Source organism: Pygocentrus nattereri, chromosome 1 (genome assembly GCF_015220715.1).
Source record: "Pygocentrus nattereri isolate fPygNat1 chromosome 1, fPygNat1.pri, whole genome shotgun sequence".
In the NCBI taxonomy this organism is placed as follows: domain Eukaryota; kingdom Metazoa; phylum Chordata; class Actinopteri; order Characiformes; family Serrasalmidae; genus Pygocentrus; species Pygocentrus nattereri.
In genome coordinates, this window is record NC_051211.1 from 40,423,733 (window position 1) to 40,445,152 (window position 21,420).

General features: G+C 40.4%; 4 protein-coding genes, 1 long non-coding RNA gene and 1 other non-coding gene across 9 annotated transcripts in view; 4 read left to right on the plus strand and 2 right to left on the minus strand.

The window, feature by feature from the left end:
- The window catches only part of utp20 (UTP20 small subunit processome component), a 35,908-nt gene extending 35,133 nt beyond the window's left edge, over positions 1-775 (plus strand). The window contains exon 62 of the mRNA XM_017693997.2: positions 56-775. Coding sequence (XP_017549486.1) covers positions 56-211 — 156 coding nt within the window. The 3' untranslated portion in view covers positions 212-775. The remainder of the gene's footprint in view (positions 1-55) is intronic.
- Positions 518-4,373, minus strand: arl1 (ADP-ribosylation factor-like 1). Its single transcript, XM_017693998.2, has 6 exons — positions 4,207-4,373; positions 1,893-2,030; positions 1,714-1,795; positions 1,494-1,605; positions 1,229-1,407; positions 518-1,137 (listed from the first exon to the last, which is right to left on the minus strand). The coding sequence occupies exons 1-6, from the start codon at positions 4,208-4,210 to the stop codon at positions 1,107-1,109; spliced, it is 546 nt and encodes a 181-aa protein (XP_017549487.1). The 5' UTR covers positions 4,211-4,373; the 3' UTR covers positions 518-1,106.
- On the plus strand, positions 4,301-6,168 carry LOC119263260 (cell wall protein IFF6-like). Its single transcript, XM_037538051.1, has 3 exons — positions 4,301-4,318; positions 4,360-5,122; positions 5,451-6,168. Exons 1-2 carry the CDS (start codon positions 4,301-4,303, stop codon positions 5,041-5,043), a joined length of 702 nt encoding a protein of 233 aa, XP_037393948.1. The 3' UTR covers positions 5,044-5,122; positions 5,451-6,168.
- On the plus strand, positions 6,064-6,170 carry LOC119264462. The gene has a single exon (XR_005131039.1). It is a non-coding gene; the product is annotated as a U6 spliceosomal RNA (small nuclear RNA).
- A 3,047-nt stretch (positions 6,171-9,217) lies between these two features.
- LOC108425327 lies at positions 9,218-10,416 on the plus strand. Its single transcript, XR_001857698.1, has 4 exons — positions 9,218-9,663; positions 9,758-9,831; positions 10,030-10,134; positions 10,257-10,416. It is a non-coding gene; the product is annotated as an uncharacterized LOC108425327 (long non-coding RNA).
- A 3,263-nt stretch (positions 10,417-13,679) lies between these two features.
- Positions 13,680-21,420, minus strand: part of tnnt2e (troponin T2e, cardiac) — a 23,373-nt gene continuing 15,632 nt past the window's right edge. For 3 of the 4 annotated variants that reach the window (XM_017694003.2, XM_017694002.2, XM_017694000.2), the window contains 7 exons: positions 20,041-20,157; positions 19,863-19,940; positions 19,633-19,746; positions 18,065-18,177; positions 17,816-17,906; positions 15,762-15,799; positions 13,796-13,869 (listed from right to left, as the gene is read on the minus strand). In XM_017694003.2, coding sequence (XP_017549492.1) covers positions 13,824-13,869; positions 15,762-15,799; positions 17,816-17,906; positions 18,065-18,177; positions 19,633-19,746; positions 19,863-19,940; positions 20,041-20,157 — 597 coding nt within the window. In that variant the 3' untranslated portion in view covers positions 13,796-13,823. Of the gene's footprint in view, positions 13,870-15,761; positions 15,800-17,815; positions 17,907-18,064; positions 18,178-19,632; positions 19,747-19,862; positions 19,941-20,040; positions 20,158-21,420 lie in introns of all 4 variants that reach the window. The other variant, XM_017693999.1, reaches the window with a different exon arrangement.

Consider the following 21,420-nt stretch of genomic DNA (forward strand, 5'->3'; position numbering starts at 1 on the left):
GGCCATGTCTTGGGCTTTATTTTTGAGTTAATGGTGATCAACTTTTCTTTCTCAGGCTGTTGCCCATCCTGACATCGCTGCTAGAAAAAAGATCAAGAAGCACCAGAAGAAAAGTGAGGCTAAGAAGAGAAAAATTGAGTTTTTGCGGCCAGGATACAAAGCAAAGAAGCGCAAAACCACCTCCCTGAGGGACTTGGCTATGGTGCAATGATCTATTCCCTGTTGCTTGGAAACCTTTTAACTTCTGGAAATGGGTAATTAAATGGCCAATTAAATGGCCATCAGGCTTAGATTGCCATGTATCTGACTACATAGATGGACTTAAAGCACTGGCTGATGTTCCAAGTGCTAATTTGAGATTTGTTTCTGGCAAGCTTGCTTGTACGTTACAATATTCCACGGTTAGTGTCTGACCACATACCGTAGATTTGTGCAGTTTGTTTGTTTTTTTTTTTTAATAAAATGGATATGGATGCCTTACTTAGGTGCTACAATAATGTAGTACAGTACAAACATGGATCATTCAAGAAGAAATTTATTGACCATAGATTTGTGGTCTCAATGGTACTGTCCACTGTACATGCTTTTATATAAATACGCAATGACAAATCCATCGCATACAAATGACAATTAGTCTTAAATAACAAACCACTAAAATTCCAAAGTTAGATACCAAAGCTGCAAGACTGATTTAGTATTCAAAACGGGAAGAAGCGACCGTTAGGCAGGAGTGAAGAGTCCTGGCCAGTCAGGTACCAGGCCTTAAAAGGGGAAATACAAGAAGCAAAATTACAAGACACTGATGTAGTGGATATGTCTTTTACAAGGGGGGAAAAATGGGTCCAACAAGCGTCAGTATAAACAAATCAGCTAAACTTATTTTCTGGAGCTCATGTCCATTTTAACTGGGAACCTTTTGACATTTTGGCCATGTAGCCATCCAACTGTTCCATTACTGCAGTATCTCCTCTCAGCTAGAGGGGCCAGGAAAGAACTATAACCTTCACATAGTGGGTAGGAATGCAGTCACATGTCCAAACAGCACCCAGAAAGTCTTTCAACAGGGGCTCAGAAGACAGGAGTATTTACAAAGAGTGTGTGTGAAATTACTGCCTGCTCTTCAGGGACTCCACGAGCCTGTATAGAAAAACAGTGTAAACAAAGGATCTAAAACTTAGCTGATAGGAAAAGGTGAACAAGATCCATAAGTGATGTTGGAGATCCTTACCATTCCATGGCCTCATCCAGGCCTGTTCCTTTAGTAGCAGATGTTTTGAAGATCTGCCACTTTCTGTCTTTGAGTGCAGGTAAGCCTAGGGAGTTGGCCACCTCAGTGGGTGTCATTGCTTGCTCCATGTCCTGCTTGTTTGCAAACACCACTAAGATGGCCTTCTTTAATTCTTCCTCCTATTGGAAGAGTTAATATCAAGGTCACAGCTGCATAAAAAGCAACATATGCCTGCCCTTGAAGTAACAGCAGCTACTACACCTACCTCCAACATAGCCACCAGCTCAGACTTTGAAATACCCATTCTATCACGGTCACTGCTGTCCACAACATAAATCACAGCATCTGTGTTGGAGTAGTAGCAACGCCAGTATGGCCTGGGGAAGACAATTTGAACAAGGTTGTCAGAATGAAAACAAACCAACTACATACTAAAGTTAATGGCCATCACAACAAATAAACCAAATTAAACAAAGGCTTCTTACCTGATACTGGTCTGCCCACCAAGATCCCATACTTGGAACTTCAGGTTCTTGTAAGTCACAGTTTCAACGTTAAAACCGATGGCTGCGTGTTTGGAGAGAGTAATTTAAGTTTAATAATTTAGCAGACAAGATCTATTTAATAACATTTATTTGATAAAGGATGTTGCGTAAAACCATACTGGGGATTGTAGTGACAACTTCTCCGACTTGCAGTCTGTAGAGTATGGTAGTTTTCCCAGCTCCGTCCAGACCCAAGATAAGAATTCTCATCTCTCTTGTGCCAAAAAGGCCTGAAAACAAGCTGGAGAAAAATCCCCCTGTAGAAACAGAAATTACTTTATCAGCTACATTATTAAAACAACCCAGTCATATTATCTTCAGTAAGGTGCAGAAATTGGAGTAACAAGTTTATTTGGCTACATGTACTCTAAATCTTGATGGATTTGTACTTTTCAGGGTGTTTTCAATTATTCCCAATCAAGTATATTTGTGAGGAAAGGAAACTACCTTGTACTTAGATTTATCATTAACAATTAGTTACTTATTCCTTTCATATTTACATTTGCGACAGCATTTGTATTGCATCGATCACTTCTACAGGGAACTCTACTTAGGTAGTTTGCTAACCCAGTTCTTCTTTACTTCTACTCAAGTTTTTTTTTTTTTTTTGGGCAAAGGTACTTCTACTTAATCATTTCAATGAAATTACAATGCCTTTCCTTCAATACGGGTTGAAGCTATTCTGCCCAGGTCTGGAGAAGTGCAAGATAATAAGTAACCACAGTACACAAGTTTACACAGTAGCACAAAGGCATTCCCATGGGTCCGGTTTTCATCTGGACAGGCAAGTTTTCATTGTGTATCCAGGTCTCCAGTTTGTGTCACTTTAAACATAAGAGCCCATGAACAAAGTAAACCTCTGAACATCACAAATGCAGCCCGCATTCTTAACAAACCAGTCAGTCTAATAAAACCTGCCAAAGAAGACTGCCTCACCTCTGTGCAATTAACAATAGCATTAAGTATAATACCGGCTTCTCATCCCTGCATCTCATTTTGGCTATAGAGCCAAATAGAGGGGGACACTCTGGAGCAGCCACATGAAATGTAAGGTCACCAAGCCCCCCCCCAGCACTGGACTGAGGAGCAGTGGAACTGGAGCTCTATACACACTCTTGGGACATGCTTGAGTAGATAATCATCAATAGCTGACCTCACTAATACTTTCGTGTCTGAATGCAATGAAATCCTCACAGCAGGGTTCCAACATCTAATGTAAAACCTCAAAAATAGAGGGGGCACGGACTTCCTATTATAATACATGAGGATTCAGAATAAACGCTGGACAAACAAGTACCTACAAACCTCTGGACACGGTTCCTAGACAGGGATTAAGGCTATTCCTGGACTACAGTTTTCTTTCAGTGAAGTGACGCTGTGTAGTCCAGGCTACCGCTGAGCGATTTAGGAAAAATATCTAAATGTGATTTTTCTTGCTAATATTGTAATTATTTTCTATAAATTAAGGTTCAGGCCTGTTTCATTTTTGGCCAAGAAGATCAGAATATCCATCTTTTCTGGCTTGAGACTTGATGCCTAAATGTAGTGACCTAAACTTCCGATAAGTTGTGGTTGTGATGTCACAACACAGACGTTTGGTTGGATCTGACTGGTCTAACTTCTCTACAGACAGCCTGTGTTATATAATGTAGACCATACTTTAAAACGTAAAACGCAGCTCTTGCGATTTGGAAACTGCACTGTGAAAACTGAGTTTTCCATGTAAAAAACGATCCAGGTCAAGGCAACACACCGACAGTGTAAAACGAAAAACAGAACTAACTGATATGTGACTGAGACGAAGAATAATCCATCATTAACCCACAACTACAACTTCAAACGAGCCCAGCAGAAATCTGGGTGATTTGTCGTGGTCGAGGGGAGGAGGCAGCATTTGCCTTTGCCTTGTTGAAAATGTGACAACTACAGGCTTATAGTCACCACAAGCATATCCCACGTTTAGGAACACACCTCTACATCAGCTCGCTAGCTAAATCTGCACAAGCAGCTGATCAGTTTCAGCAGACGTGCTCAGTAACGTTACTTATCTTCAGTGTTAGACGGGCATGGAGACAAAATAAACTCACGTACACAGAACAAGAGCCAAGCTAACGAACCGAGCTAACCAACAACAGTCATACATTTTTAACATCACTGCTTTAGGACTTCATTACTAAACATGTTTTTTGAATGGCGTGTGCTCCGCACTCTTAGGAAAGAGAAATGAGCCGAGAAAGAGGCAATCAGAGCGGCGGTAGATCAGCTAACAGCTAACCAGCGCTAACACCCTCGCCTTTACAACACAACGGTAACTACGCTAAGCTTGCTGTACGTTAAAGTAATACGACACAGCAGGATACGAGCAGAATATCACGAACTTGTGGGACATTTCATGACTTAGCTGTAGCATTAAGAGCGGTCAGTAAAACTCACCCATTTTAACCGAAACTCCGCTTCTCCGTTTACCTGAACGGCACAGCTCAGTCACGAGCGCAGGAGACGACGGCTTCCGTCTTCGAAGTTCTTAATGACGTGTCAAGCCACGGCGCGTTTCAGTGTCGTAGCACTGCCACAGATACTGCGCAGACTCGGGACTCCCGCAGCACTGCCACAGATACTGCGCAGACTCGGGACTCCAGCAGCACTGCCACCGATACTGCGCAGACTCGGGACTCCCGCATCACTGCCACCGATACTGCGCAGACTCGGGACTCCCGCAGCACTGTCCAGATACTGCGCAGACTCGGGACTCCCGCAGCACTGCCACCGATACTGCGCAGACTCGGGACTCCCGCAACACTGCCACCGATACTGCGCAGACTCGGGACTCCCGCAGCACTGTCCAGATACCTCGCAGACTCGGGACTCCCGCAACACTGCCACCGATACTGCGCAGACTCGGGACTCCCGCAGCACTGTCCAGATACTGCGCAGACTCGGGACTCCCGCAGCACTGCCACCGATACCTCGCAGACTCGGGACTCCCGCAACACTGCCACCGATACTGCGCAGACTCGGGACTCCCGCAGCACTGTCCAGATACCTCGCAGACTCGGGACTCCCGCAACACTGCCACCGATACTGCGCAGACTCGGGACTCCCGCAGCACTGTCCAGATACCTCGCAGACTCGGGACTCCCGCAACACTGCCACCGATACTGCGCAGACTCGGGACTCCCGCAGCACTGCCACCGATACTGCGCAGACTCGGGACTCCCGCAACACTGCCACCGATACTGCGCAGACTCGGGACTCCCAGAGATTTTGTAGTGTGGAGAACTGCCATTCAGTATGTTCCGATTTAGTTCAACACTAGAGGTCGCTCCCGAACGAGTCCGAAATGAATGGGGTAATATGGAGCATTTGAGCAGTTTGTAAATGCTTACTTTTTTTTTTTTTAAATAAAAATAATGTATTAATTATTATTATTAATAATATTATTAGGTCTCACTCCAGGCGCCCTCTGCTGGTTAGCAGTCCTGTTTTTGATATAACGAAGGGGATAGGAAGTGGCCAGGCTCCTCATAAACTGGCTCTGGGTGAATGAAGTTAAATGGTTCAAAACGAAAAGTAAAATAGTAATCACTTGCCTAGAACTTTACCTTAATTTAGTGTAGAAGGATGTATTTCACTTAAAAAGCAAAGAAAACCTACGTACATTTCTTTTTCTTCTACAGGTTTTGGGCTGCAAGACGGTAGCGTTGCTGCCACTGAGTTCTGATTGGTTGATGAGCGGATCAGCTCACTGGCCGTTGGCTTACTGAGGTTATGAACGTTCAGGTAGCCTGTTTTAAATTTCTGTAACTCGAGTTTAAAAGTGTTCCTCTACAAGTTCTCTGCTAAGGCGTCTTTCCACTGCACATTCAAAAACAAGAACTCACCTAAAAGGACCCAACAGAACTTTCGGTACCTGCTTCAAAGAGAACCATTGTTTAATATTTCATTCATCTTTTAGGTCATTTTATGCCTTTAATGTGGCTTGGTAATTAGCCATGTTGTTTTAGCGTAACATGCCATGCTGAACTGAAATAATAAAGTGGACTTTTCTGCGCTGCACAGAATAATTCAGTCAACACTCTTTCTATGAAGGCTAAAATAAATGCTAATGGTGTTAGCTCAGTGAACTCTTTACAAATAATTAAAAAATATCAGTGTAGCCTAAAATTATTCCACCCCCATCATAAATTCAGTGTACAGGGCTGAAATTCTCATTGTTATTTTGCACTTCAGGTTACTGAAGTAAGGAAAAAGAACAAGAAAAAAAACAGTTTAGTGGTATTAATCAGGATTGTGCTCGCTACGGCAGCACATATACTAAAATTGGATCGATACAGAGAAGATTAGCATGGCCCCTGCGAAAGGATGACACGCAAATCCGTGAAGCGCTCCATATTTGGGGCAGTCGTGGGTTGGAGGTTAGGGAGCTGGCCCTGTGACCAGAAGGTTGCCGGTTCGATCCCCAGTGCCAACAGTCCATGACTGAGGTGTCCTTGAGCAAGACAACTGCTCCCCGGGTGCTGTGGATAGGGCTGCCCACCGCTCCGGGCAAGTGTGCTCACTGCCCCCTTGTGTGTGTGTTCACTAGTGTGTATGTGGTGTTTCACTTCACGGATGGGTTAAATGCGGAGGTGGAATTTCCCCAGTTGTGGGATCAAAAAAGTATCGCTTAGTAAGGAGAACCGGAACTCTGTAACGTCCTCTGTGGAGGTGTTATTTTTTCCTTCACTTTATTTCAGAAGTGAAATGCGTTCCCTCCAGTAAGACTTTTATAATGCCAGGCAGGACTTGGAGCATGAAAGGAGAAAGCTAAATATAACTATTCAGTGGGAGATGAGAGTAAGCATGTAGACAGAAGAGCTGAGGTGATGAACTGATTTCAGGACCACAGATCCGAAGACCAGCCCTTTCCCTGGAACCATCAGGAAGACTCAGGAATGCTGCACTTTTCTCTCTTTCTTACACAAAACTAAAAACTATGTTAAAAAAATCTTAAAAAACATTAAATTAAAAGAAAATAAAACATTAATAAGCTGATAAGCTATGCCAGGTACATGCTTCCATGCGCTCATTGGTGGATCTGAATGTCATTGGTTGAACAGAAGCTTTCCAGTGATCATCATGGTGGCTGGTCTTCAGTCCATCTGCATTTACAGAATGGATGATGTCTTTCACAAAGACTGATCCAAAACTTTTCTTCAGGAATTAAATAAAAACAGGACCATCCTCCAAATAGTACTGTGTATGTCAGGCATTATACCTTCCTCACTAATCATTTTTTCATATATGTTAGTTTAAAAATTCTGACTAATTTATTGCCAAGCCCCGTTCTCACTGCGGATTTGTTCTTGCACTGCCTGACGGGGAAGGAACCTTCAGAGAGATTGTAATTGGCTGAAAAGTGTGTCAATCATAATTTTGCAAAGGGTCAATTGGTATTGTGCAAACAGCCCAAAGTGAGATATAAAAAAAAACACAAAACTGGACACTGATTAGAAAAACAGCATTGACCAGCATGCATTCCATGCTGCTTTGGTGCTGGTTTAGCTGGTCACCCAGTATGGACCGGACCGAAATCAGACACTCAAAAATTAAGATGAGACGCTTTAATATAGGGCTTAGATACAAATGGGATAGTCAAAAACAGTGCAAGTCAGCAACAGCAATACCGGAGTCCAAAGGGAGAGGAGTCAAAAAGAGAAGCAAAGGTCATACACAAGAAAATAATACGGACAAGGAACGCTGAGTAATGCTACTGGGCTAGTCAAAACTTGGCAAAGAACTATACAGCAGGGTGAGCATATATAGGCACAGGAGACACAGGAGAAAACATTAGCATTATGGGAAATGGAGTGCTGTTCGGCTTGGGAGCTGGAGGGAAGCATGACAGTACCCATGAAAAGAGAAACATGAAAAGCACTGGACATGCAATACTGAGCAGGCAATTCTGGTAAGTGACATCATTTAACTTCTTAGAAACGGACACGGACCAACATACTTAGGCTGCAATTTCCTGCAGCCCCACCCCCAAACCTGAAATCCCTGGTTGACAGCCACACCCAGTCACCAGGCTGATAAGAGGGGATCTCACCACAGTGTCTATCGGCTTGCTCCTTGTAACATTGTAAAGCATCCTCTATGCGCATTTTGGTATCTTCCTATATTTCCTCACTTCACCGCATCCATTCATCGCATCCATTCATTTTCCCAATTCCTGATTAGTTCTCTCACACTGTCCGTTTGTCAGGGTGATAACCAGAGGTTAGACTCATACTTACACCTGAATGCTTGAAAAAGGCCTTCCAAACAAACAGCGTACCTCTGTCTGACAGAATATCCTCAGGAACACCGAAATGTCTGAAAATGTGTGTATATAGGGCTAGAGCCATGTCCATAGCACTACTCTTACTAATCTTATGTCACTGCAGTGTTCCAGGCTCTTCTTGGAGCGGCTGCTCCTACATCTTGGCCTTGGAGGACTGCGGTATTCATTTGGGACTCTGCGTTTGTCCTACATCCACTGATACAACCGAAGCACAGTGGAATGCACTTCAGCTTACAGTCAGCAGTATGTATTTCACTATATCTGTAGCTTTGAGGTGACATATTTGCCTGTGTTTGCTCCAGAGGATCCGAGTCAGGTGGCACTATGTGCTCGTGATGAGGGGGCCTGTCACTCAGTCATGGTGGATTATTTCCAACGACTGCTTCTTTTTATCTACTGAGGTAGAAAACATTCCTATTGCAGTCTATTCTTTCACTATTAGTTGTGAGCTTTATCCATATGAAGACCCTAACCTCTTTTACAGTGGCCCACCTGATTTGCTGCTGTGCATAGAGTGAACTGTACTGACGTAAGAAATGTCAGCAATGCTTAGATTCACTTAGGCCCGATTTTGACTCATTCTGTTACAACTGAGCTTTTGTTGTGTATTTTCAGCCCATTGAAGGTCACCTGGCTTGCGTGGGCTCCTACATGTTCACAGAGTACTTTGACGAGGCGACATCTAGTGGTGTTCAGGTAGTAATACACTAAACTGCTTCCACCCACAAGATGCTGTGTACTGAGTCTGTGTTCTACGGATGATAGAGTTGGTCCACGCTTATTGGGCCCTCGTCATCAGCGATGATGGGTGGATTTTTTTCAGTGCACTTGGAGGCCAAAGAGATCCCCCTTGACTCAGCATCCCACTCTGAGTCTGAGCCCGGCTTCCCATCTTCTCCTCAGTCCAGCACTTTTCCTGAGGTAAAACTAAACGCAATACTGTTTCTACCATAAGTTAATGAGTTCTCTATAGCTGCAATAAAAGGTTGGTGTTATAGGCAGCTGGAGCCAGTGCTGAAGCTCAGGAAGTGCTGGCTTTGCAGTAAGTACAGTGGCAAATTTAACCCTTTACACTGTAAATGGAGCCAAGGTGTTTGTGTTCATTTTGATTTTGAATTATTATTCTGGTAAATGTACATCTGTGGTCTGTACTCCTTTCCCACAGTACCTCCTCACAGTTGATGAGGATTACCAACTTTTCCCATAAACTAGATTCCCTGTGCCAAGCTTTTACTGTAAGTGGCACCACCTAAAACTACTGTTTCACATCATATGTCATCATCATATGTCTTCTCCTTTCTAAGACCCTTCTCTCCATTTCTGTAGATCATTCTGAGCTACTCAGAGAATTGCAACCATTGCTCTGTGGCTGGCAGGATGATTCTCGGCACACTGGCCACTCTAAACGCTATGATAACAGAATTATTATAATCTAAAGCACATGTGTGACATGAATGTTCTTATCTAAAATCTTTATAATATAACATTCTAAACATCTCTTTGCTTCCTGCAGAATCAGGACCCTTCATCTCATGAAGGGATTCATTTTGGAGCTGGTGCAGATTGGGGTGTGTTTGACTTACTAGGCTTTTTTTCCTTTGCACCACAGTTAGAAAATGGATTTTGCTGTGACTCATGATATTAATCTTTCTTCTTTCTCAGATTCAGCACTTTAACTTCATGGACATTGTCTTTGAGGTGGTGGTGCTTGGAGTTCTAGGCCTCAGATCTGTCCAGTAAGATTTCCAGTTTCTGCAGTAACATAACGTGTGTTGTGTTGTAGAGACCAGGACCTATACATTAAAAAAAGATGAATTATCATTTTTGGTTATTTTCATTTAGGTGTTTAAGTCAAAAACAAGATTAAGATTGGTGTATATGAATGGAGAGCAGCTAAATGGCATTCGCCTTTTCTATTTCTCACGTTGTTCCAGGTGGCAGGAGGTTTTCTTGGCCACCTGATGGTCATGATTTCCTCATTCTCCACTACCAGTGAGCAAATAACACCTTGGGCTGCTGAACATCTGCATATTCTCAAGGTAACAATAACCATCCATCAACAGATGTCAACATCAAAATTGCCTTTTGGCTTTTCACAGCAGAAATGATGTGAATTTCTTTTCAGTTTTAATTTTCCTCAGATGACTTTTTTCTCTTTCAGAGAAGGATGATCCTCCTCCTGCAGGACATCTTTTCTATGGAGGAGAGTGTGTGTGCAGCTCCTGCAGCTCCTGCTCCTCTTCTACCTTCCTTACCATCCCTTCTTTGCTGTTTTTTTATTATTATTCTTATTTTAATTGTTATTTATTTATTTGTTCTTGAGTTGGGTTAAGCTGTGCTAAGTGTAGTTAAATTAGGTTCAGTTTGTCAACCTAAGTGAGTATGTGAAGACACGTGAAGTGTTAATGTTGAGGCTTACAGGGTCTGAGATTGGAGAGGGAACACATACTGTTAGGAACTGATTATGATGCACTCATTTGCTACTAACTGTTTTTCTGTTTGTTTTTAGATGCAAAGGGCCTCATGGACTTGGCTGTAAACTAACTGAGTAACTCATTAACTCGTTACTAACTCGATAACTCTAAAATTATGCTAATAGACCTGTGCAACTTTATGGAGATTAATTGTTGTAGCTTTTAAAAACTGTAAAGTTATGTATGTATGCATGTATGAATGATCAAAATTTAATTTGTCCAGATTGATGGACAGAGTTGTAGATACTGAGAATAATCTGAAAAAAAAAAAACTCCTCTTACTCACTCACTGCCTAACTCATTTGTTAATTCACTCTCACTGACTTACTAACTCACTCTCTGACTACCTCAGTCACCTACTCTTCACTGTCTCCTCACTTGCTCACTCTTTGCTCACTCATTCTTACTCACTTATTCAGGTATTCATTAACTCACTCACACAGTCACTCACTAGCTTGCTCACTCACTAACTTATTAACTCACTCACTAATGTTTCTAAAATAATGTTAATAGAACTACATTATTTCATAGATTTTAATTTGTAGCTTTGAGAAAAATGTAAATTAATATATTTGAAATATTCCTAGAAATATTTATTTAATTTTCCATCTGGTGTTGACCAGTGGAGGATGTGTTCCCCTTTTGAATCTTGGTTCCTCTCAAGGTTTCTTCCTCTTAGGGAGTTTTTTTATTGCCACTGTCGCCATCGGCTTGCTCATGTGGGCTCGGACCCGGGTTTTTGTGTAAAGTAAATCTGTTCTTGTCTAACATTTCAGACAGTTCTGTATACAAGAATATAATCGATTGACACTAATCATGCACTGCAGACACACCAGGCCTCAAACTCAAGAACCTTTAATCTTTAATTTTCTCAATTTTAATTTGTGAGATGGCTTGTATGAATCTTAAAACTTCTATAGATCTTCTTTAGTGATCCAGTGGAGTCCATGAGTCTGCGCTTCCAGCTTTTTCTTAATCACTGCCCTGCAACTGCCAAAAGTATGGAAGCCAAGTACGGGAGGCAAGTGCGAGTTGCTTTTTTTCAAATCAGATTCATTCAAACTAGAAACTGAACAAGATCAAAGAAAGCAAGCAACAATGTAACATCCACAATGCAAGACCAAAATACTGAGCAAGCTCAGGGGTATAAACACTTTGAGCGGAAACAAACATCTGGGACAAATGAGGGGTGGAGCTACAGGCAGGAGGAGCAGATAACAAGGAGGCAGGACAAAGAAAACAAAAGGCACTTGGCTGCAACAGAGGGAAACAGACACACTCTGGAACAAGGAGGAAACAATGACAGATATCTCGTTATTTGAGATACTACTTTGAGAACCCATTATATATGTACATACATAAATGCATACATGCACTATATTGCCAAAAGTATCTGCTCATCTGCCTTCACACGCATATGAACTTGAGTGGCATCTCATTCTTAATCCATATGGTTTAATATGATGTTGGAACCCACTCTTTGCAGATATAACATCAACTCTTCTGGGATGGCTTTCCATAAGGTTTAGGAGTGTGTTTATGGGAATTTTTGACCATTCTGTCAGGCCAAACAAGTTCTTCCACACCAAACTAGTTCATCCATGTCTTAATGGACCTTGCTTTGTGCACTGGTGAGCAGTCATGTTGGAACAGGAAGGGTCCATCCCCAAACTGTTCCTACAAATTTGGGAGCATGAAATTGTCCAAAATCTCTTGGTCTGCTGAAGCATTAGGAGTTCCTTTCACTGGAACTAAGGGGCCGAGCCGAACTCCTGAAAAACAACCCCACACCATAATCCCCCCTCCACCAAACTTTACACTTGGTACAATGTAGTCAGACAAGTGCCGTTCTCCTGGCAACCGCCATCACTCCAGAGAACACGTCTCCACTGCTGTAGAGTCCAGTGGTGGCACTTTACACCACTGCATTCTATGTTATACAGAGCTACTGGCCTGTAGTCATTTAATCTAGTAATGTTCTTTTTTGGGGACTGGAATGGTGAAGAATGTTGTAAAGTATGTGGGAACAGAGCAAAATTCTAGTGATTTGTTGATGTTGGTGAAAATTGGTGCTAAAACCTTCCCTTCCGGCCAACTTACCAATGTATGAATATGAATTATGTATGCAGAAGTATTAGCATTATCATTAGTAACCATGGGAGTGAACCAGCTATTCAGTACTCAGTATATTTGGTTACTCATCAAGTCAAATAAATTGCATGAACACCCTCATATTGCAGTACTAGGAGCTGCAAGAACACACTACTCAAGTCTCAATCCTCCCCACACCAGTTTTTTGATTCACTGTTTTTAATACACTTTCTGAGCAACATGTTTTATAGTTGCAGCCAACAAACGGTTTTATACTTCTGAATATGATTCTAGTTTACAGCTTCACTTGTAATGAATGTAATTGTTTCTCTCCTATTGCCAATAGAGAGAAAAGTCTGATAGATGCTTTTTGGTCAGTCCTGGGTGACACAGCACCCTCAAGTAGCTCATCCAATGTAATGTGTGAGCGAGTGATGAGGAATAGACTGATATTTTACTGGGATGCACTTTGAGTTATAGTATTATAATCAGCGTCATGCCTGGCAGTGTCTCAGTATAATTTCATACTCCCCTGTCTTCTGTGAACTTGGGGGTAAGGTGAGGGCGACTGTTTTGTTTTAAAATATAAAAACACCACAATATTTTCTCCTCTTCTTTTTATGACCAGCCATTTTAACATTAAAAAATGCACCATGGACCATCCTGAAAACTAAAGACAAGGCAAGTCTTTGTTGCTTATGTTGACTTAAGAATCAATTACTAATGAAGATTCATGCGAGTCAGATTCAGATCATCACTAACAGGGCAAACACAGGAAAATAATTTGTATGGATTTATCTAAGATGACCAGATCACCAAATAAGCAAAACAAAGTGTGTATATATATATATATATATATATATATATATATATATATATATATATATATATATATATGTATGAAAATCATCAACTGAGCTGAAAGGGTGACTTTTTAATAGTCATATTTGATGCTGTATTTCCAGTGAAACTGACACACTATTGGATTAAATGAAAAAAGGAGAAGAGGAGAGACTCAATACAACAAAAGATCTCTTTACTGTCTCTATATGTGCTACGTGTACAGTCAAACAGTACAGTGGTAATTGAGTGACTGCTGAGCGTCTTCAAAGGACACAAACTCAGTTTTCTGAGTTCCTGGTACACCTCGGGTTGCTGCACGTTTACCTCAGCCTGCCACCCACCTTGCCCTTGCCACGGCCTTTGGCACTGCAGAACAAAAAAACAAAGCATTATTCTGTTTTGTTTAATCTAGTATCAACCTTTGGTAATAAAACAGTGTATCAACTGGTTATAAAGAAGGATATTAAGATCTTGTTTGCTGTATGGTGACTAATTCTCACTGTACAGGTTACATTCTGAACCTTTCTTTGAAAAAAAAAAGATATATGCTATGAAATAAAACCATATTTATCTGGGAAATAGATTTGTAATAAGGTAAAATAGCTTTAGTCAAAGGTACAAAAGCCAGAAAGGTTTATATTGACAAACAACAAAAAGTCATAAAAGGTGACCCTCCTTGTGAAAAAAACTTACACTGTTGAATCCCAAAAGTTTGAAGTGCTAATGACACTGTTATTGGTCTTGTTGGTAATTGTGAGCCTTTCCAGTGACATCCCATATGGGCCTTTTCACGCAATTAGAACTATTTACTGGACTGTGGCTACAAAGTCATGATCACTTTGAGGAAGGCGATGTGTCAAAATGCGTCTGTGCTTTTTTTCTGAGCCTAATAAACAGTAATCAGTAAATTATATGAGTGCTGTACTGCCTCTTTCTACTCTTCAAGGTTTCTATTCAAGTGAACAAGCAACCTATAGCTCAGCAAACATGGTCAAAGTTTAGGTCTTGACAGCTAGACCATAAGCTGCAGAAAATGCAGAATTCAGATATAAAGTAAGAAATAAAACACAAGACACACATGTTATGATTAGCTGGCACTCACAGCACAACCCCCCCTCCAAAAAACAACATATGCATAACATGCAAAAACAGCATTGCTTTAACCCCTTAAACCCAGTTTGTCAACTGGTTGAGCTTATAAGTTTATAAGAAAAGTTTTGGTCCACCAGTGGACCCCGGCCTTTTAAGGGGTTAAACGAAAATGCACACCACCTCTTAAAGACACAGAGGAATAAAGTAACAAGGTGATCATGTTCTTTAATCAACTTACCAAAGGCAGATTAGTTATTTACTCCAAACTTACCGTTCCTGCTGAAGCATCCTCACCTCTGCCCAAAGAACAAATGCAGTGACAATGCCCTAATGACTGTTATCTAGGTGGAGGCCACTTTAATATTTGAAGGCTGTCAATTAGACATTCACTAGTTTCTCCTTATACTGTGATGTTTTTAGTCTAGGCGTTATATTTGCTTGGATGTTTTAGAGAGGACAGTAAAGGAAGGAGTGAAGGAGCCACAGAACCTGGTATTTTTAGGATCATTTAAAGAATCTTAAAGTTTCACCCCCTCAATGCCAGCTAGATTGTGGGATTGAGCCTGACCACATGCTCTGAGCTCACTCCTCTGGGCATCTTGTGGTATCAAAAGATCTGGGCTATTAGGCTTTCGGTTCAGACAACTACTGTTTGTGAGGGCTGCAGTACAGACAAAAGACCCGTTTTATGAAAATAAGTCAACACAACATACAGGGATTAAATGTAAACATATCATTTACTTTTTGTAACTATTAGTGCATAATTAGATTTTTTTGTGGAGTTTAAAATATTGAACATACCCTATTTTGATCACAATGTACTTTTGTTGAATTACGTGAGCCCATCGAAAAAAAGGACAGTTGACTTGTGATTGTTTATGATGCTAATTGCAAACGGTAAACACCACTGTCATTGGTTAGAGGGCTCATTTACATATTGCAGCCTTCTGCAATATTGTTATTGCAAGGCCGATAGAGCGATGATGATTAACAGGCGATATCGTGCAGCCCTAGAGTTCATGCTCATTTTGCACTCCTGTCAGTCAGATTAAACCCAGTCAGCTGAACATTACTGAGAAGTTTATTTCTGAATGACAAGAGTGCCTCAGTTTGTCAGCCCAGGACCCTTTAACACTGGGTGGCCAGGGTGGTTCGTTGGTACTTACCTCTGGTGATCTCTGACTCGAGCCAGAAGCTGAGTGATCTGTAAGATGGAAGACATACGGAAGCCTTGCTAAGCACCAAAAGAGGACATATCGGCAAGAGCAGCAAAGAGGGAACCTGAGAGATCCAAGGACGTCCACATGAGGACCAGCGCCTGACCGAACCCTGCTAGTCACCTGAATTTTACCTGCAGCTGCAACCGAGCGAGACCCCAGAACCGAGATAAGTCTAGCCACAGTTACTGACAGCAGGCTTCACAACAGTGAGGTCACCATCCTCACAACCAGTTACTTACAACTTTTGCTGTTCATTGATTCTGGACTGGAGAAGATTTATCTGCAAACAAGTCAGAGTTTTAATAGCTGTCCTTCAGCTATTTGACTGGTGATAAAGTGTATAGAAAGGCAAGAAAACGTTGAAGGAATACAGTGTTTTCCCACCTTTATCTACCACAACTATGCCATTCCGTTAATACTGCAAGGACAATCATATCCCTGTATTTATAAATGCTCAGAGAGCCCACTGACTCAAAATCAGTAGTTAACCCTCAGAACCTTCTATACCTTCAGAAAAAGCCTAATGATTTATGTGAAATAAAAAAAATACCAGTTTGTAGTTTTAGTTTATTTTTATTTAATATTAGTGTCATGCTTGTTGTGTGTAAACTGGGCAAGTGCTGTAGTTCTGCTCTTATTTGATTGTTACATTTTGATTGGAAAGAAAAGATTAGAAATAAATTATTTGATTGGAGACAAAGGGGAATTCTTGAAACACCCAAAAGAAAACTGTCCAGTCAGGATTTTTTCTCTGTGCCATCTAGTTAGGTACAGCCAAGCTTGCTCTACAATTGGTCAGGACTTCAGGAGCTGTACTGCACACCTAATGTCTCAGATTAGCCAATGACATAAATAGGAAATGACAACGGAATCCACCAATCACATCAGACTTACAATAGATGGGAAATATGCTGCTGACTGCCATAAATATGTTGCTGACTGAATATGAGCAGCAGCCTGATCAGTGCATTTCAGTCAGATGTTTGTATCAGGGAGCTTTACTGAAAGAGCCACTGTAAAACTACTACAAGTTATGATATATGATAATGTCTGTTATAAGGTTCAAATAAAACATGCAATGCATTTTATAAACTTCAAATGTCTGCATTTAATCTAAAATGGACAAAAAACGTTCATGTGAATTGCTATTAGCTTAGTGCTAACACACTACTAGAATCCCATCAGGGAAAATTTGTGTTTTTGACCGAGTTTTGACAGAACTAAGCTAAAAGCCTTACACAAATAATACAAAAACCTTAGCACCTGCCCATCCACTTCTGTTATAAATACAGTTCAAGATAGCAGCTCTTCTGTTCATTTACCAAGTACAGGAAACTGTGTTAGAATTATCATCCATGGTAATGAACCATATGTTACAGTTTCAGCAGATGTGTATTCCTTCAAATGTCCATTTTACTAGCATTTATTTTCATACTTTTGTATTTACTTTTAGTATTTACTTTACTTTTGTATTAACCCCTTAAACCATAAGCATCAAGCTCCAGTCCTGGCAGGCCAAAACACTGCAGACTTCAGCACGCTACCTGTTAAATATACCTGATTCAGCTCATCAGCTAATTAGCAAGGCCTTCATGAAATAAAGTAAATGCACAGCACTTTGGCCCAGAAGGTCCCCAGTTTGTTATGCCTGCCTTAAATCATATGGGCTTATCTCATAAGTACATATATTACACTTCAGTTTCATTGTAGTTACTAAATAATTCATAGTATTTGCTTGAATAATAGGTTCTACAATTAAGACCAAAACAATATGTTCAGGTTTTAAGGGGTTAAATGCTTAATTGATCCAGACACATCTATGGATTCTGTTCCAATGATACCGCAATGTACTGGACCAAATTATGTAACATCTCAATCATAAGAGTTACATAATATCTCAGTAACAAGAGTTCAAGTATTATGCAAGGTCTTCATCACAAGAGTTCAACTATTCTTTTTTAAAATGTAGAATAAACCACAAGAAACTGTAGTGCACTTACATCATATTTCTGTCTCTTAAGTTTCTCGCTGAGGTCGAACTTCTCAGCTTCCAGCTCCATCATCCACTGCCACAGCTCGTTGGCCTTCTCCCTGCAGAGTCAAGTCCGACATTTGGTCACTGGACATTTTCAAAACCACAACTAGATCTGAAAGCTCTGGGCCCCAGTGAGTGAGCAGTGACGTGCCAGAGGGAGCTGGTTTTGTACAGGAATGAATGCTGTGCTGCATGTCAGAGGGTAATGGCTCACTTCAGTTTGTCCTCAGACAGATGGTCAATGTTGAGTGGCTTTCTCCTTTCAGCCAGGATCTTCCTCTTTTTCTCCCTCTCAGTCTGTTTCTTTGCTCCTTTACGACCCTCCATCTATCAGGGAGAGACCTTGGAGTAAGATGTGTGGACTAAGTTTATAATAGGAACAGAGGATCTGACAGTGAAATAGATCAAAGGTCCAAATTCAAGAAAAGTATAGCAACAAATCCAAAAAGTTCAAATCATTAAAGAAATGTCATTAAAATGAGAAGAAAGGAGAAAAAAAATCAACTATTTCCTTCTCTGTTTTTGGTTGCATTATGATTATTGTCTCAAAATAATGACTTATTTCCTCAACATTATGACTTTTCAGTCGCAGAATAATATCTAAGATATTAATCTATTAATATCTAAAGATATTTAAGCAATGCTTACTTTCTTGAAATGTAATAATCATTATTTCAACACAGCAAACAATTATTTTGAGATATTAAATCAAAATGAAAAACTAAATAACATATGCCATAATAAATCATTATTCCAAGATGCTGGGGTAATATGAATCATTCTTTCAATATAGTAGGTCATTAAGTTTGCCCACCACACCAAAAATATTATCATAATCATAATATTATCATAATATATCATAAAATGACTAACGAGTACTGCTGTATGTATTTTTGTATTTATGTAATTTATGTAAATGGCTATTTTCTGATTGGCAGTAATCCAGGCTGAAACATTCCTTATAACGTCAGTGTTAGTGAGTGGAGCTAAACTGCTGTAGGTTGAATAGATTAAATATTATATATGGAAATGCACTGATTTTCATGACGTCACAGAAACAATGAATTTAAAACTGGCTGCTTTTGTAGCTTAATTTTTATGTTGAGACTATATAGACTGGGGTCTGAATGTTCAAAAATTTCTACGTCAAACTCAAAACATGAGCAAATTGTTTTCCATTACATTTGCCCCTTAAAAGCAAAAATGATGGCCACGTCCACTTTTTAAAGCCTCTATATCTCAGGAACAAGTAAAGATACAAGCCTAAAAGGTTGCGTGTTATTTACTGGTCAGCCAGGAGGCCTTTAATATCTCACATAGCCTGTTCTCTAAGGAAAAGAGCGCTCATGCTCCAGAGTCCCCTCTAACACGCTGCTGTGCCTTGGTGTGAAAAAACAAACATGATTTGCTTAGTGTTTGTCATCAGAATCCTATAGCAGCAGCTTTTATGTACAATTATATCATTTGGCAGACACTCTTATCTAGAGTGACTGACAATTTGATCATTTTCACACAGAAAGGCAAAGGTAGTGTTAGGAGTCTTGCCCAAGGACTCTTATTGGTATAGTGTAGGTGGTTTATCCAGATGGGGATTGAACCCCAGTCTACAGTGTAGAAGGCAGAGGTGTTACCCACTACACTACACTACACCAACCGTATGCAGAGGCCAAAAGAAAATCACACTAGAAACTCAGTAGCCTTCTAGCACTAGACACTCTTGTTAATGCCGAGAGCTTCTTTCACTTCTTTATGTTTTATCAGTGTATAATCTAAAGGTCTGACCTTCTGCTGAATTCCACCGTACTGGTGCGTCATGTTGGTGAGAGCTTTCTTCTTCTTGGCATCCTCATCCTGCTTCTTCCTCTGTTCCTCTTGCTCTCTTCTCTCCTTCTCCTCCTGTGGAGAGTCAAAGGGAAGTACTTTTTTGTTTACTCTGGTCTTTTCCTCATGGATGTGTACTGGCTTTTGTACTGGGTGGATGTGATTGGCCAGGAAAGAGAGGTGTCGCTCACCGCCAGACGGGCTTGTCTTTCCTTTTCTTTCTCTGTGCGGATCCTCTGCTGTTCCGCCCTCTCTGCACGACGCTTCTCCTGCACACAGTTCCAGACGAGAGGAGTGGTCAGTTGAGTGACCACTCTAATAGACCAGGATTTAATCGCTCTGGGGCTCCTGTATATAAACAGCACTTACAATCCTATTGACCAGAGCAATAAGCTCCTCCTCGTCCTTCTTCCTCTGGATGAAATGAGCTTCAATGAGGGACTGCAGTTCAGACAAATCCTTCTCCTGACGCTTCCTGTGGATGTCCTGTTGTACACACATGCACAAATTACTGCGCCTGTGACAAATGACTCATCAGGCAGTGTATTCATAACTATTTAATGCAATAACATTTTGTGAGGTAGCTTTTAGAGGCATTAAACACTTCAAATGTCTGGTTTCTATCACCACTACTCTGAACAAATCTAAATAACTTTGATTACATCTTAACCAATAAATTGTACAGAAATTATGAAACATTGGTGGAGTTCCCCTTCAACATTAACCTCAACCTTAACCTTAGGAGAAATGCTCCTTCAGATCATTTTTTATACTTTACTGTCCAAAAGCTTGGAATCACTTGTCATATTAACAATTTGTTGTTCTACAAACAATAATAACTTCTTATTATAATAACTAGTTATAATATAGATATAACTAAATATAATCACATATAAATTATAACAAGTAAAAGGAGACATCAAACATTTGTTTTTATATGCATATTTGAATGTATTATATATATTTTAATCTGTTAAGCATATTTACTTGAGATATACATATGTGAACACCCCTGGTCAAAAGACATTTGTTGATGTTTTGTAAATAAGTTAATTTTTATGTTTTTAAACTTTGGCATTTTCTGCAAACATTAGTGCACAAATTCTTAAATTCATAAAATACATATTTTATGCTTTTTCCTCAGCATGTTAAATTCAGCAAACAAACAGTAATTGTGCATTAAAATGTGCAGAGGTGAGTTAAAAGCAGTGAGTTTAAAGCAGCACAATGTAACATTTAGGGATTTGGAGACCTCTCTGGTGGAAATGTGTAATTGCATGCAATGTGGAACATTTTGTACCATCAATTGTGCTTCAGATCACCACGAGCATTTTGAAAAAGTATTCAAAGATATCGCAGTCAAAGCTTGGTGAAGGCTGAGTCTTCTGAGGATGTGTGAGGTTAATATGTATAGATGTGTGGCATGTTGTGAAAAACTACTGCCAAATCCATCCCAGCACCCTGACTTTTAAATGATCATTTCAGGCTTTACAGGTTGACTTGGCAGTAGCGCATACACATTATATTTTAATGTGTTTTTTCTCCTGACTCAACACTACTAACACTAACACCACTTCTTTCAGTTTTAACATAAAAAAAAAACCAAACCAAAAAACAAAGCAGAGCTATAACCTGGGGCCACACAGACTTCTTAATATGACTGTATTTGTACTGTACTGTCTGATACTTAAAATTTTTTACTAGTTTTGTCTCTGTGTAAAAAATATTATTTCATGCACTTATGTGTCA

What these genes read in the sequence shown, in the direction of transcription:
- arl1 (XM_017693998.2), bottom strand. An exon ending in AGTTGTCACTACAATCCCCA is followed by an intron (nt 1,796 to 1,892) that starts GTATGGTTTTAC and finishes CCAAACACGCAG; the next exon opens with CCATCGGTTTTAACGTTGAA. An exon ending in AGCTGGTGGCTATGTTGGAG is followed by an intron (nt 1,408 to 1,493) that starts GTAGGTGTAGTA and finishes CTCTTCCAATAG; the next exon opens with GAGGAAGAATTAAAGAAGGC.